The sequence below is a fragment of the Poecilia latipinna genome, unplaced genomic scaffold (genome assembly GCF_001443285.1).
Source record: "Poecilia latipinna isolate Pla-1442-1.1 unplaced genomic scaffold, P_latipinna-1.0 Scaffold1167, whole genome shotgun sequence".
NCBI lineage: Eukaryota > Metazoa > Chordata > Actinopteri > Cyprinodontiformes > Poeciliidae > Poecilia > Poecilia latipinna.
Genome location: NW_015113783.1, coordinates 147,419 through 161,307, shown reverse-complemented (window position 1 = coordinate 161,307; position 13,889 = coordinate 147,419). Strand labels below are relative to the sequence as shown.

At 43.9% G+C, this 13,889-nt stretch overlaps 3 protein-coding genes across 5 annotated transcripts; 2 read left to right on the top strand and 1 right to left on the bottom strand.

The window, feature by feature from the left end:
- Positions 1–370: 370 nt before the first annotated feature.
- On the top strand, positions 371–2,315 carry pdyn (prodynorphin). Of its 2 annotated transcripts, none has more exons than XM_015053214.1 (3): positions 371–476; positions 759–972; positions 1,287–2,315. In XM_015053214.1, exons 2-3 carry the CDS (start codon positions 850–852, stop codon positions 1,833–1,835), a joined length of 672 nt encoding a protein of 223 aa, XP_014908700.1. In that variant the 5' UTR covers positions 371–476; positions 759–849; the 3' UTR covers positions 1,836–2,315. The 2 variants fall into 2 exon arrangements, with proteins under 2 accessions (XP_014908700.1, XP_014908701.1); XM_015053215.1 differs by having other exon boundaries at positions 414–522.
- Positions 2,316–3,770: 1,455 nt separating this feature from the next.
- On the bottom strand, positions 3,771–9,261 carry gmeb2 (glucocorticoid modulatory element binding protein 2). 2 transcript variants are annotated; one of them, XM_015053199.1, is made up of 11 exons: positions 8,885–9,261; positions 8,726–8,769; positions 7,981–8,138; positions 7,058–7,140; positions 6,808–6,932; positions 6,622–6,725; positions 5,883–6,040; positions 5,463–5,531; positions 5,235–5,372; positions 5,027–5,149; positions 3,771–4,590 (listed from the first exon to the last, which is right to left on the bottom strand). In XM_015053199.1, exons 3-11 carry the CDS (start codon positions 8,100–8,102, stop codon positions 4,025–4,027), a joined length of 1,488 nt encoding a protein of 495 aa, XP_014908685.1. In that variant the 5' UTR covers positions 8,103–8,138; positions 8,726–8,769; positions 8,885–9,261; the 3' UTR covers positions 3,771–4,024. The 2 variants fall into 2 exon arrangements, with proteins under 2 accessions (XP_014908685.1, XP_014908684.1); XM_015053198.1 differs by lacking the exon at positions 8,726–8,769.
- Positions 9,262–9,345: 84 nt separating this feature from the next.
- On the top strand, positions 9,346–13,131 carry tpk2 (thiamin pyrophosphokinase 2). Its single transcript, XM_015053200.1, has 8 exons — positions 9,346–9,492; positions 9,562–9,803; positions 10,670–10,733; positions 10,804–10,934; positions 11,343–11,461; positions 12,191–12,323; positions 12,394–12,490; positions 12,568–13,131. Exons 1-8 carry the CDS (start codon positions 9,369–9,371, stop codon positions 12,612–12,614), a joined length of 957 nt encoding a protein of 318 aa, XP_014908686.1. The 5' UTR covers positions 9,346–9,368; the 3' UTR covers positions 12,615–13,131.
- The last annotated feature ends 758 nt before the right edge of the window (positions 13,132–13,889 follow it).

Below are 13,889 nucleotides of genomic sequence, written 5' to 3'. Positions count from 1 at the left end.
CCCTGATAGATTTGCGGTGTGTATGGGCCAGAAAGCTCTTTGTCCCACTCCACAGAAACAGCGTGGAACAAAAACCTGGAATCTTGAATCCTCTAAATCAGCTGCAGAACGATTGCCAGAGCTGCTCTCTCTCCATCTTCATACTTTAAGGGCTCAGTTGTTCTCCGTGTCGCCGAAGAGAGGAAAATAAAGATGTCAGTGTGATTTACAGCCCGTGTTTTGATCCAGACGCCCCAGAGATGGAGTGATGATCGCTTCCATAGGCCACCTTTCATATGTGGGCGTTGTTGAAAACTCCTAAAGCACGGAGGCGTTGGGATCACTTATGCAGCACACTTGCTTCTCATTGGTCGGCGAGCAGAAGTTGATCGGATGACATAGGCGAGGCTCCGCAGATAAAAAGGAAGGCGACGCGCGAGGAGGAAGAGTTGATCGGAGCGCAGAAAGCCGCCAGAAGTATCTGTCCAACTCCTGAGGTAACGACTTACACTTTATGCTCTTATTCAGCTTTGGAACTTTAATGTAAGTCATTGCTGTTTACTTCCTTATTCAATTATTTGTGAAATATTCAGAGAGAAAAAAATGTTGACGCGCAATTACGCACAGCGCACAATCCAAAAATGCACCAAGTACATAGGTTGTGTTTTTATTATTATTATTATTATTATTATTATTATTATTATTATTATTATTATTATTTGTTTTTAAAAATTGTTGTTACTCTAGAGACAAAAAAAAAAGTTCTTCCATCTTTCCAGGTGAATGTTTTCCATGAGTCTGTAAAATCCTGGAAGAGAACTGTTTGTTGGCCTGTCTTTGGTTTGCGTGCGCCACCGAATCTGCTGAAGAATGGAGTGGTACGTCCTGGTGTTGATGCTGAGCCTGCCGCCCTCCGTCCACACGGACTGCTCGTCACAGTGCCAGAGATGCGCCGAACAAATGCTGCGCCCCGAGGCCGCTCTCAGCAGTCTGGTAGGATCAACTTTACGCGGGGAAACAGAGGAGAAGACAGAGCTACTTGTCGCTTTTTAATGTTCAAATTAAACCACATAAGATAAAACTGGAATTGCAGAGAGAGAAAAACTTTTATTTACTGATAGTTAAATAACTTTGAAAGAACTTCACTTAATTCAAGACACAGATAGCTCCGAGACCGAACATTTAGAGCAGGTGGTGGCGGAACTCTTTCGGTTTATAAAATAAAGTATCATATTTGCGCTTTAATGAAGCATCCCCAAGTTAAGTTTAGCCTTCATATCTCACTTGTGTGTCTGTATCATCTCCAGTCGTGCAGCGCGGAGTGTGACGAGGAGGAGCTGGAGAGCTGCGCTCCGGCTCCGCGGCTGGCCGACTTCACTGAGGACCGGGCGGCGGAGGCGGAGGAGAGCCAGCAGGCAGAGCTGGTCAAGCGCTACGGCGGGTTCATCAAGAGGATCGACAAGAACAAGAACAAAGTGTTCGTCTCCTCCCCGTGGCGCGACAACTCCATCCTTAAGGCCGCGACTCTGCCCGAGAACTACGAGGAGCTTCTAAAGCGGCTGGAGGTGAGAGACGCGCAGGAGCCCATCCCGCACACTTACGTGAAACGCTACGGAGGCTTTTTACGCAAATTCGGCCCCAAGTCAAAAAGGAGGAGTTCTGCGGAGGAGGAAAGCCAGGAGCCCGAGGAGCTCCAGAAACGCTACGGGGGCTTCATGCGGAGGGTCCGGCCGAAACTCAATAACCTGAAATGGGACAAACGCTACGGAGGTTACCTGCGGCGCCACTTCAAGTTCTCCGTCCGCTCTGCGGAGGAGCCCTACTCCTCCTCCTCCTCTGCGGAGCTCAGCCTATAGGAGCCGCTGGAAGAACTCACACCGGTGACTTGTCAGAAATCGTCTCCTGCTCATTCCCGGCTGATTCCACTCATCTGTCACCGTATGTTCGTCAATAAACCATTTGTAAGGGTCCTGTTTAGGCCGGTTACTTCCCTGTTTGTCCCAGTTCGAACCACCTATAGCGCACGGTTTGAGCAGCTCTCCTTCTAGACTTGCTGGAAGTTTGGTCAAGATGAGAACAGGATCAGAGGAAATAGATAGCAGAACAGCCAGAGTTTAGATCGGCTCCATCTGAAACCGGTGAGCATCCAAACGGACCATTTATTTATTTATTTATTTATTTATTCTGAAATTAAACTTTTCATATACAATAACTGGGAAAATTTGCTGTGGTGCCAAATTCTTTAAAAAAAAAAAAAATTAAGGAATTCTCCTAGTCCACGCAATTTACCTTACTGGGGGATTTCTCCTGTAATTTAAAAAAAATGATCAATTAATTGAAAAACTTATACGTTATATAATAAAGGTGAAACATTTGTATTATTTTTGCCAAGCAGAGTTCTTGCGCCACCTCATGGGAAAACAGCGTTATGTTTGCTCCATCTCGGACAACCCGGAGCAGGTTACCATGGCTACACCAGATGAATGAAATCACTGAAGTGTTTCTGACTCCTGTAACCGTTTGTTTGCCAAAATGCTTTAAACTATGTTCAAGACTTCCAGCTGACAAAAAGTTGTAAAAAAGTAATAAAGTGACAGAAGATAAAAAAAAAAACTCAATAAATCTTTTGCTCCTGTCGATTTCTTTGTGTGCGTGGGACAGATCTTTTTACGTTTGGTCTGGAGACAGTATATAAGGATGGAGTCGAGGAAGATGCCATGAAAGTTTCCCATAAAATATTAGCTTTAAACCTTAGAGTACTTTAACAAAGAAGATCCACCATGTCACACAGGCTGTCTGTGTTCCCTGGTTGTCAGGTACAAGTTAATGTTTGAAGCTGTAGTATGTAACTTTTACAAACAATGTTTAAAACTCGTTAAAACTGTCACTATATCGTCACAGTATAATACTCTCGGCTAATCTGTCAAAATCAAGCTTCTCTGCCTCCTCTCTGTGGTCCTACTCCCGTCTGCAGAAATACACCGCTCTGTCAGAAGAACCAATCAGTGTCAGGAGGAGTGTCAATCATCCTAGTGTACCTCCTGCTCACATTGTCCGTCTTTTTCTCTGCTACGCTGTAGCTGGTTCCCTACACTGAAACCTGCCATGAATGCGAAGGTTATTTAGCATGGCCACCCAGAACAGCAGATAAACGGTTTTCCTGGAATGGTAGCAAGTTGTTTTTCAGTCATGAGTACATTTAGCAGCATGTACAGGAATCGGTAGATATCGAAAGGAGTATACACACATTTATAAATATGACTCCACTGCTCTAGAGTCCAGAGTGAATGTCACTGTGTGTCTGTTCCATTTGTATCACTTGATCTTTTCTGGCATCAAAGCCTGTTTTACACTTAACCAAATCTCATTAATTCTCAAGGTAATGTCTGACTGTGGTGACCAAAAATTTATTTTTTGGTGTGTGCACAACTAAACAGATAGTTGGGCACACACCTGTGCACACGCCTGTTTAGCTGAACGTCTTACTGCGAAGCTCGATTTTTGTTCACTCGTTTTCTGGCCTTCATTTGTGACCATAAAGAGGCAGAGGGACATTCACTTAGTCTGTAGATTTTTAGATTAATCAGGTCGTTTGGGTCGGGGATAGGCTGAAACGCTGGAAAGGGCCAATACCACACTATGCAAAAAAAGAGACCCACTCCTGTTTCTCAATTTGAGAAGCTAGTCATTCCCTGAAGAAAATTAGAGTAGTGTGTAGTTTTGGGTGTGAAGGAAAATAATCACCAAGCTGATGTTTTAATCAGCCAGCAAATGCACACAGTGAGGCACTGTTCACTTCCAGAGCATTTAATCCCAAATAAAGGAGCATGTTGTGCTTCTAGCAGCAGCGTGAAAACAAGCTTTGTCAAACATATTGGTTAAAAACAGGATTAAAGCACAGAAGGACACGAGACACACAGTCTGCTGATGCTGAAATGTGAGACAAATGGATGAGGAAAAGTTCAAAGTTTGTCCAGATGTTAGTCGTCACAACTTCCTGAAAGCAGTTCCAGACTAACTGGGAGCCCAGCAGCTGTTCTTTTTCTCATTGCTGCTCCTCTTCCTCCTCCATTGCCTGCCCTGGCTGACCTTCCTCCTCCCCGTCAGCTTGGCTCACCTCCTGCAACTCGTCAGCAGTCGTTACCGTGGCGTCCACCACGGTGACGGTGCTGACCTGCTGCTGCACCGCGGGGTTCTGAGTGGCCAGCGGCAGCGTGACCAGCTGGAACTGCGGCCCCACCACCTTGACAAAGGATCCGGAGGCGCCAGAGCCTGCGGCGGCCCCCTGACCCGTCGCCGCGGACAACACCGTCACGTTGGAGCCGTCGGCCCCTAGCTCAGAGCCAGAGAGTGGTGAGGTGAGGAGGGTGTAGCTGCCCGCCTGGGCCCCGGCCACCGTGAGACCACTCAGCTGGCCGAGCGGCAGGGCGATCTGAGTGGGCGTGGCGTTGACCGCAGCAGGGCCAGAGACGGCCCGGGTCAGCCGGGGTCGTTTGGCTGCCGGCGGGGACGGCGCCGGGGTCAAGTTCATCAGGACGTTGTTGAGGTGCTGAGATTTACTCTTCAGCTCTTTGGCTCGCTTCCTGTGCTCATCACATTGCTGCTCCAGAGCTGCAGAGGGAGACAGACCCAGTCAGGCAAAACATTATGACCACCAGCAAATCTCACCTACCCTAACATAGTGCACCTTTAATGGACTAAGACCTAAAACATACTTCTTAACCAAAACAGAGTGGAGCTAAAGCTGCAGATGGAGCTAAAGCTCTGAGTTGTAAAGCTGCAGCTGAGAAAGCTAAAGAGCTGATGAAGTTTCTGTTAAGAGAAATGCATCAAAACCTCTCTTGAGATGCGATAAGACCCAGTGAACAACTTTATGTGTCATCGCTCTGCTTGCTAATAAAGGTTTCACAAAGCCAGCTGCTGCTACATGCTAAGAGCCTCGACCAAAAACAGACCTAGTGGAGCCATCTGCTGAAAGGGGTCTGACCTTCATCATCATCAGTTACGGCTGACTGCTGGGAGTGGAAGAGGGACAGAGATAACTCACCCGCCAGGCTGCGGGTGTACTGCTCTCTGTAGCGGTCCATCTGGCTCTTGTGGCTGGCCAGAACCCTCTTCACCAGGTCCAGCATGCCGAAGTTCTGCACTATGTTGTTAAGCAGAACAGCGTCTGAGGAACAAAGCAGAGGAGGGTGACGCACCAGCTCAGAAATCAGCTTCCAGGAGAGCCAACAGCAGCTGTGTGCGCTTCCGACCTTTGACCTCCACCGGCGGATCACATACTCGCTCCTGCAGCCCCTTCAACATCTCCTGCACCTCTTTCTGGAAGTCCTCCACCACTTCCTCCAAAAGGCCCGCCTCCTTCACGGCCCGCCAGAACACCACAGAGTCCTCTGCAGACCAGACACACACACCATGTTACCACTGGGTTATACTGGGACGACTGGCAGTGGGGGGGGGCGGGTCCAGGAGCTGATGATCACCTCCGATCGTCGTGACCCACTCTGAGGGTTCCTCTGTCACATCTGGTAATGAGACAGCTGCTCCGTTCACTGCGACACAGAGTAGATGGGTTTAGAGAGGATGAGGCAGTGAAGCTTTCCACAGTTTATACGTGAACATTCACAAACAATGTTATAAAAAAGTATTTGTTCTCAATACATCTCTATTAGTTTCAGACTTTTTGTCAGAGACGTTTCAAACTCTCATCCCAATAAAATCCTAATAATGTTACGATGGTATTTCAATACGTGGCTATGAGTCTTTGAAATCAATGAGGAGGAATCCGGTTCCACCCACATATAAAGAATTGCTTTAATTGTCCAGAATCTGACCCGCCGCTCCACCCACAGACCGCTGGATGAGCTCAGACACCAGTTGATGGTTCAGGCTGAGGAACTCACAGTCAGCTGAAGAGGCAGAGGCAGACAGCAGGTCGGCGGGCGGGTCGCAGCTGACCGACACCTTGGTTCCCACCAGGTCGATTTTGGTGCTGCGGCAGGTGTTGGAGCACACCTTACCGTGTTGATAGAAGTCCAGCTCACCGGAGTCCATGATCTTCCTGGGACAGGAAGAGAAACGGCAGGGTCTTCACTGACTGGGGGAACAGCGCCACCCTGTGGTGCAACTGTAAATTACTAATGTATGAAATGATGGCGTAGTCTTTAAAACTATCAATTTTTATTATTAACATGGAAAACATTTCATCGCCCTTCATCTTAAAGGGGCAGCATTATTTATTTTCCTTGTTACTTGTTTGTGCCATTTAATAGCACAAACAAGTAACTATGTTACACTCCATTTGTTATAAAAATGCTGTATATATCAAATATGACTTAGAAATTTGATTTTGTAATTTAACGCCTTGAAACTGAACATGTCTCTCTTTAAAAATGGCTGCTCTTTCTGAAACTCCGCCTTCAGAAAGTCATTACAACTTGGCTCCTCTATTAGCCCTTCAGCATTTTTACCACCATTGCATCCTTCATTAAATGTGCGGTTTAAGCTAAAAACTAAGCTATGACTTCTGCAGTCCTGCTGTCTTTTAGACATGCTCAGTTATCAATTCATGTGTAAATCACAGAAACATGTTCAGACATTTCAAACATGCCACCAATGAAAGTCCAGACCAGCATTCCCAACCTGAGCATGGTGCCGTTGAGGCGGATAGCTCTCTTCCAGTCCTTTAAGGTGGATTTTCCTGCTAAACACACAAACTCTTTGGGGCTGATGAGTTGATCAGTGAACTAAAAGGAGAAAAACGGATGTGTAAAAAGTTTGTTGTGGTGAGTGAGCTCAAATGTGATTCCGTATGAGCCAGCGGAGCACCTGCACACACTTCACGTTGATCCCAGGACAGACAAACTTCTTCCACACCAGCGTGGCCTTGGCGTCTCCACAGGTGATCGGGTAGAAGACGTCGGCCTCCACGTCCACCTCCTCAGAAAGCTTCACTGCAGAGACGGAGACAACAGAAGTAAATAATATTTTATTTCACAAAACCTCTGAACAGGAAGAGACCCAGAAGCTATGTGCCACCAGCTCATTCTTCCCGCGACTCAGCGCAGCTCGTTTTTACCAATGACTGCCTCCTCCTTCGACATGGAGTCAGCTGTGGCCTCGGTTTCTGCGTCCACTGGCGTTACGGTGAGGATGTCCTCCCTGGAAGACAGCAGAAAGTCTGCAAAAAGATTCTGCTACCTCAGAGAGACTTCTTCAGATATATGTCAAACACTAAGCAGAATTCACACAAACAATTCAGTTGCTTTTCAAGGGCTTTATGTCATCAAACCGTCCACATCCAGACAGCTTCTTGTTTGGCACTTTTTGAATCATTATTCAGCTGAACTTTATGATGTTATTTTAGGTTTTCTGGTGGAACTGATCAACATTTACATCTAAAATCTACCGATATTTCAGCATCGATGGTGCCTTGCACTCTGACAAGGTTCAAACATAAACAGGCCCACAGCATGCCTAACTGTAAGGTGCTTTTCCACATATTCACCTTTTATTTTGTTCACACCTGGCCTGTCTGTTGCAGAAAAATCTAAATCTTTGTCCCGATTTTGTAATGCTCGGACAGAGCTGTCATTTTGTGACATCACTTCCTATCGTTACATCATGGAGACCCGCTGCTGCTCTGCAGCAGATTCTTTACCCACCTGGTCTCACACCTCTACCAGCCTACCCAGTGGATGAACCATGTTTATACCCCACCGAAACAGACAGGGTTGCTATGGGAACCAGTAGCTGTGCCTGTAGTAATTTTGTAAACCCAATTATTTAACCCAACACACTTTCTATTCCCACTAAATTTACTTTTATTAAAGGTTGAATTTGTTTCAAAATGCTTAAGTCTGAGATTATCCTGCTGCATGAAAAGATTAAGCAGCTTCACAGCATTTTGCTAAATTTTACCAAGCGGATAATGAAGAATATTGACCACTGTAAAAGATGGGACAGTCGAAATCACATTCTCACGTCACACAGGCTCGTTACCCAGCCTGAGGAGCCAGCTCGGTGGCTACCAGCACAGCCTTATCCTCCTCCACCACAGAGGGAAGCTGGTTGGACACGACTTCTGGAAGGGTGACGATGACCACCTCACTCATCTCTGCCATGCTGACGAAGTTATGGACGGATGTCTGAAACCAAAACTAGAGCAGAATGGAGACAGTCGTCATCGTCATTGACCTGCGCCCCAGAATGGAAGCAGGAGAGGTGTAGAAAATGTGGAAAACCACAGAGGTGGTTTTACTTTCCTATATTGCTTTCTGTGGACATCTTGTCACTGAATGTTTCATGGATTAAACAGGGCTGCTAACTACTGAATGGAGCTTGGAGTTAATAGGAATGTGGTTAGTGTCAATATTTAAAAATTGAAGTTTTAATAAAATATATTATATATATTTTTTTTTTAAATAACCAGAAATGTTAGTTGCTTAAAAATATATATTATTTTCATGAGAACTACTTCTGTAGTGAAAGAGGGAAGAAATGTGAGTGGAGATAGAGGAAAATAGAGGGAAAAGGTCAGGAAAAAAGTTTAACAATAGTCAGTCCTTTTATTTTCACAAATATAATAAAGGGTGTGTTTTTTAGTCTATCATTGGTGCCGAATAATTATGATGTGTAGTTGCGATGTAGTTTTAAGCAGAACCACGTAAAGCGGTCTCCAATAAAATAAAAGTTTCCTAAACTATGTAATTAGTGTAAAGCTACATTCTATGAAGTGAGGTTTTACCGTGGCTAGACGTAGCGGAATGGTCCTTTAGTCCGGTGAATCAGCTGTGAATCAGATGCCAACTTCAGCACCACTTTATTATTAATTTTAAATATTTATCACCGCAACTGTACTCCTCTCTCCAGATGCCACTAAGCTCGGAACAAATGGGAATCTTACCTTCAGTCTTTGCCTGCTTCCACCAGAAGATGAAAACTGTTATCCACCACAAACACTCCAATTAGATTTAAAATGTACCAAAACAAGACAGGACAGATATCCCGTTTATTTGATTATATTTCTATGAAATAATGAAATCTAATAATGTCTGCCGCTTCAATGTTGGGACGAGAATCTTTAAACTCATATTAGTCTACTCATATACCACTGAGCGGTTTTCTTTTCTTTGTAAACATTCGCCTCTTCCGCCTCTATTCTTCTTCTGTTGAGCTTTTGATAGTTTTCTCTACCCCCGCCCCCTTGTGGTGCATTCATGCATCACCAGTCTTTGTTCACCAGACGTCCCCAAGTCGAGTCGAAAGCATCCTATTCCACACTCCACTCCACTAGATGGCGGTAATGCAATCCATTTGATACGTTGCTTGTCAATCGCCATAAGAAAAAGAAGAAGAAAAGTCTGTATGCTTCTCCAACACATCTGCACATGCGCACTGCACAGCTGATTGTTGACGTAACACATGTTGACATATGGTTTAATATGGCTTCCAGCGCCTGGTCCGAAAGAATAGTGCAGCTCCTTCGGCGAATGAACAACTTTTATTCAGCAGGTATTCAAGTGAAGCGCCACACATTCACTTCTTCGACACGGGTCCGTTTTTAAAGAGCTGTTTTCACAGGTTCCAGTAGGTTCAGCTGCTTCAGGTTTGAGATAGACGGATCCCAGGTTGGCTGGATTCCTCCCCATGTAGCCTCACTGCTCACGCCATACACGGACGTGTTCCTTCCCCCACAAAAGGGCGCTGTTTCCCTCTGTCCCAGCCTCGACTGCTACGAGAAGAGGTCAGAGGCGGTGAATGATGTTGTAGAGGCCCTCAGACATGAGAGCTCTCTGATCTGCCTCAGAGGATGGAGGGATGAGGTCAGACTTCACACACCTTGATTATTATTGCAGTAGCACGTGAGGATTTTATAATCACCATTTTATAAACTGGAATAAAACAAGAAATAACTAAGTTGTTTCTTAGTTACAAGTACATGTGGAATGATAATTGATATGATCTGTGATGACTTTCACCTGTCTAAAATATAAAAAATCCAAATGTCCATTTGAAACCATAAATTTACATAAGTATGTAACCTATTTTTCCCCCCACATGGTCCAGTTTTAAATCAGAGTAAACTTTTAGGTCAGACAGAATTGCCCGTACCATTTATATTTGCATATTATTGGAATAATGTGAGAACTATCTTTAAATAGATAAGTTTGCATATACTTCCTCTGTATTTAGTAGAATTGCTTTTTAAACTGAATGACTTTGGTCAAACATTTCTGAGTTAAAAAATGTTTAAAGTTGACAGGAAATTTGAAAATATCATTTGATAATTATGTATTATTGAAAGATTGGAAGATTAATACCCGAACACCAACTATAAAGAAAAAAAAAACTTAAATAAATAAGCAATGCTAAGCAGGCTGCAAGTAAAGCCTGGTGGCCCGCCAGGCTTGTAATACGCTGGGGAAAACCCTGGGTGTATTGAGGAATTGCATTATGGCTTTTCTGTTGCTTTTGGAGTAATAGCTTTGTCTTCTATGAGCGCCTGTTTAGTCTATGTCAGTACAGGACTTTTTCACACCAAAACATGTTTATTTTTAGGACACAAACTCATCTTATTATCTTGGCATTTAGCAAACACACTGGCTCATCCTATGTGACCTTAAACAGGAAAGTCTTAGTTTGATTCACCTTATAACACAATCAAATCTAAAGCAGTCATATTTTTCAGAGGTACAGTGTGAAACCGAGATTCTGTGACGCGCCTCTGATGTGGATGGAAAGAGCAGCCACAAGTACGTTTCAGCACACCCAGGTTTAGACCCTGCAGCTGCTGCATGACCTGACTCCGCTCTTGTTCTGCAGGTCTTTTTGGTGTTAAACGGTATGGAGTTCATATTAATGGATACACCGTGAATGGCAGCGGGGAGATCAGCATGTGGCTAGCCCGACGGTCCATCACCAAGCAGACCTATCCTGGACTGCTGGACAACATGGTGGGTGCAGAAGGAGACTTAAAAGGCAATCAATATGGCTGGATCCAAAAGCTTGTCAATATTTAAGTCATATTAAGTAATAATAACTAAGTCCTAATGCTAAATCCAGAGCCAAAGTTTGAAGATGAGAGGATTTGACTTGAATAGTGACGGTTATGGTCTTGATTATTTTGTCTTGGAAAAAATAAGTAGCTCAAATTTGGGAAATTTCTTTTATCCCAACCTAAACTCAACATTTCTGTACCAACTCCTGAAAAATAATTCTAACACGCCACAGACTCTCAATGGAAATATTTCAGTTACTAACTAAGATCTTGCATAGAGATAAAGAGACTTTAGAATCTCATTAATAAGCCGTTTTCCTCTCGTTCAATTTCTACTGAGTAGTCTCTTCGTATCTTTCCCCAGGCGGCTGGTGGTCTGGCTGCTGATGTTGGAATCAAACACACTCTGATTAAAGAGTGTGCGGAGGAAGCTTGTATCCCAGCAGACATCGCTGCGAAGGCGTGTCCAGTATCGACTGTAAGGTCAGCTTTATTCTCCAAGTAATCCCAGAAAAAAAATTGTTAAAGGAGTAGCTATGTCTAAATGTTGGATCATTACTGATTATTGGCAGTAAACTAGAGGAGTTATCAGTTCATGTCATCATCCCTTTGACTGATTTCCCCAATAAAAACTAAAGAAGAGTCCTTAATTTTGGGTGAGTGATGATCGGCCAAAACACAAAAAACTGATCTTATTCACTTCCACAAAGGTCTGAAGATCAGCCGCTGACAGTGAGAGGGGCTGACTGACAGAGGTCACTACTACAGTGAACTACAGTGACCCCATTTTTGCAAACTTAGTCACTATATTTAGTGACTTTTACAAAACAATCTGCATGGGCCAAAATACAAATTGGGAGCTGAAGCTTTTTAAAGATTGGTGATCAGCTAGAAGACTGCATTCAAAGTGCTTTACACTCCAGTCCCATTCATACTCAAAAACACGCACACACACCAATGCGCAGTGGGCAACCTGGTGTCTTTCTGAGAGAAAAACATGTTTGCCTGTTTACATGCAAATCCTGAATATAGCTGAATTAATTGACTTGATTAAACTATTCTGGGTCAGTTTGATTACATCATAGCATTGAGAAACACATCCTGTATTCCTGCCAGGATTTCTCCCTTTTTTATCATCCAAGTAGCTTACTTCCATGAAGGTTCCCAGACATTTAAAATCTCCCTCTCTTTTGACTGGAATGCCCACGGCAGCTACACCTATGAGGACGAGGAGGGGGTGTTCCCAGAGAGCCAGTTTGTCTTCGATTTAGAACTTCCTCTGGACTTTGTGCCCTCCGTAGGCGATGGAGAAGTTCAGGATTTCTACCTGCTGCCCATAGAGAAGGTCAGGTCTTCAATTTACCAGCGTTCCCAGAGTTCCCAGATCCTCTTCAGCTCACTTTGTCTTGTTTCAGGTGAAGGGACTGCTGGCCACTGATGACTTCAAGCCCAACTCTGCCATGGTCATCCTGGACTTTCTCATTCGACACTCGCTCATCGAGCCGGACACAGGTTTGTGGCTGTTAATGGCCGCTGCGATGAATGAAACCAGCCACATATTTGACACATGACGATGCTTCTCATTTCAGAACCGTACTATCAGGAGTTTGTAACAGGACTCCATCAAACATTGTAGACCAACGATGCAGTTTTCACGTCATCCGTAAATGCAGAAGCCATCTTGGATTCCAGTAACCGAGAGCCGAGCATTTAGGGGAGTTGGTCACTTGACAACAGCAGACTGGGCGAGAGAACTGGGATGGATCCGGTCTACCTCAACTCTCAGAAGTCTTTCGTACAAAGAGAAAATATCAGATGGGTTCTAGTTAGAATTTTACTGGACAATCTCAGTGCTCAAAGATGTTTATATAATGGGTGAAAGCTGTATTGAAGTTGGGATTTTGCTCATTATTTAAGGGATTCTTCCAAATCTGTACGACAAGGAATTAAAGGTGGAACGCTTAGGTGCAGAACCTAACCTGAGGAAGATCTCCTATGGACCAGACTTCACCCAGCTCCCCTTTCTCCTCCTCAGCCTTTTCTTCTTGTCATCTCTTAAAGCACTCCTCATCTCTGAAATGACTCGTCCTTCTTTTCAGACAGCCTTCTTAAGTTACTGTAAATCATAAATGTTTAACATTATCTGAATGAAATGAGCTCCTGTTTTTTGTTTTTTTGGTTCCAGCTGTTTAAAAGCCAGCTGTTTGTTGTTTTTAAGACTATATATGTGTGATAAGCATAGTCAACAAGGTCTTCCAGTAACGTAAACCAGGTACATCTTCACATTTCCTGTCAATACAGAATTTTTTAATACAGAACCATGGCAGCCTGCTGGTGAACTGCCTCAGTGCCCCATCACCAGGCTTAGCAAGTTTTATGAGGGAATCTCTGTATTGCAATGAGCTGCTTCACAACAATTGTTTGATAGCCTATTAAATATGGATGCACAAACATGAAAATTGGGGCTGATAACTGATATTTACCAATATCACAGATTTAAAGTATTTCCTTTCAATTTTGACACTGTAAAGGCAATCACGCCACTTTCATTTTCTACTTCAAAACTGGATCAAACCTGTTGCCTCCTCTCAACATGGATATTCTGTAAGGCACAGGGACAAATGGGTGGAAAATATTTATAGAAAAATATTTTACTTCATATTTGTACATCTTTTCAGGTCTTTGTTTTTTGCCAGTTTGTCATGTTTGGATGTAAACAAATAATGTGGTCTTCACTTAAATCGCTGGAAAACAGGAACTGGTAATAACTAGACCACTTCAGCTGATTTCCCACATCTTGATCCGCTTTTTATGAGAGAGCTCTGTTACCGTTTTAGAAAACATTAATATCTTTGACTGTGAAGCACTTCACTTGAAATCGTCTTGTTGACAAATCAAACGAGAACCAGCC

Excerpts from the sequence above, each read along its gene's own strand:
- pdyn (XM_015053214.1), top strand. The coding sequence starts at position 850 with ATGGAGTGGTACGTCCTGGTGTTGATGCTGAGCCTGCCGCCCTCCGTC. Across the intron at positions 973-1,286 it reads AGGCCGCTCTCAGCAGTCTG|TCGTGCAGCGCGGAGTGTGA; the intron begins GTAGGATCAACT and ends TATCATCTCCAG.
- gmeb2 (XM_015053199.1), bottom strand. The coding sequence starts at position 8,102 with ATGGCAGAGATGAGTGAGGTGGTCATCGTCACCCTTCCAGAAGTCGTG. Across the intron at positions 5,532-5,882 it reads CTCTGCCTCTTCAGCTGACT|TGAACGGAGCAGCTGTCTCA; the intron begins GTGAGTTCCTCA and ends TCTGTGTCGCAG. Across the intron at positions 4,591-5,026 it reads GTACACCCGCAGCCTGGCGG|CTCTGGAGCAGCAATGTGAT; the intron begins GTGAGTTATCTC and ends CTCCCTCTGCAG.
- tpk2 (XM_015053200.1), top strand. The coding sequence starts at position 9,369 with ATGCGCACTGCACAGCTGATTGTTGACGTAACACATGTTGACATATGG. Across the intron at positions 11,462-12,190 it reads TGTCCAGTATCGACTGTAAG|CTACACCTATGAGGACGAGG; the intron begins GTCAGCTTTATT and ends TGCCCACGGCAG. Across the intron at positions 12,324-12,393 it reads ACCTGCTGCCCATAGAGAAG|GTGAAGGGACTGCTGGCCAC; the intron begins GTCAGGTCTTCA and ends GTCTTGTTTCAG.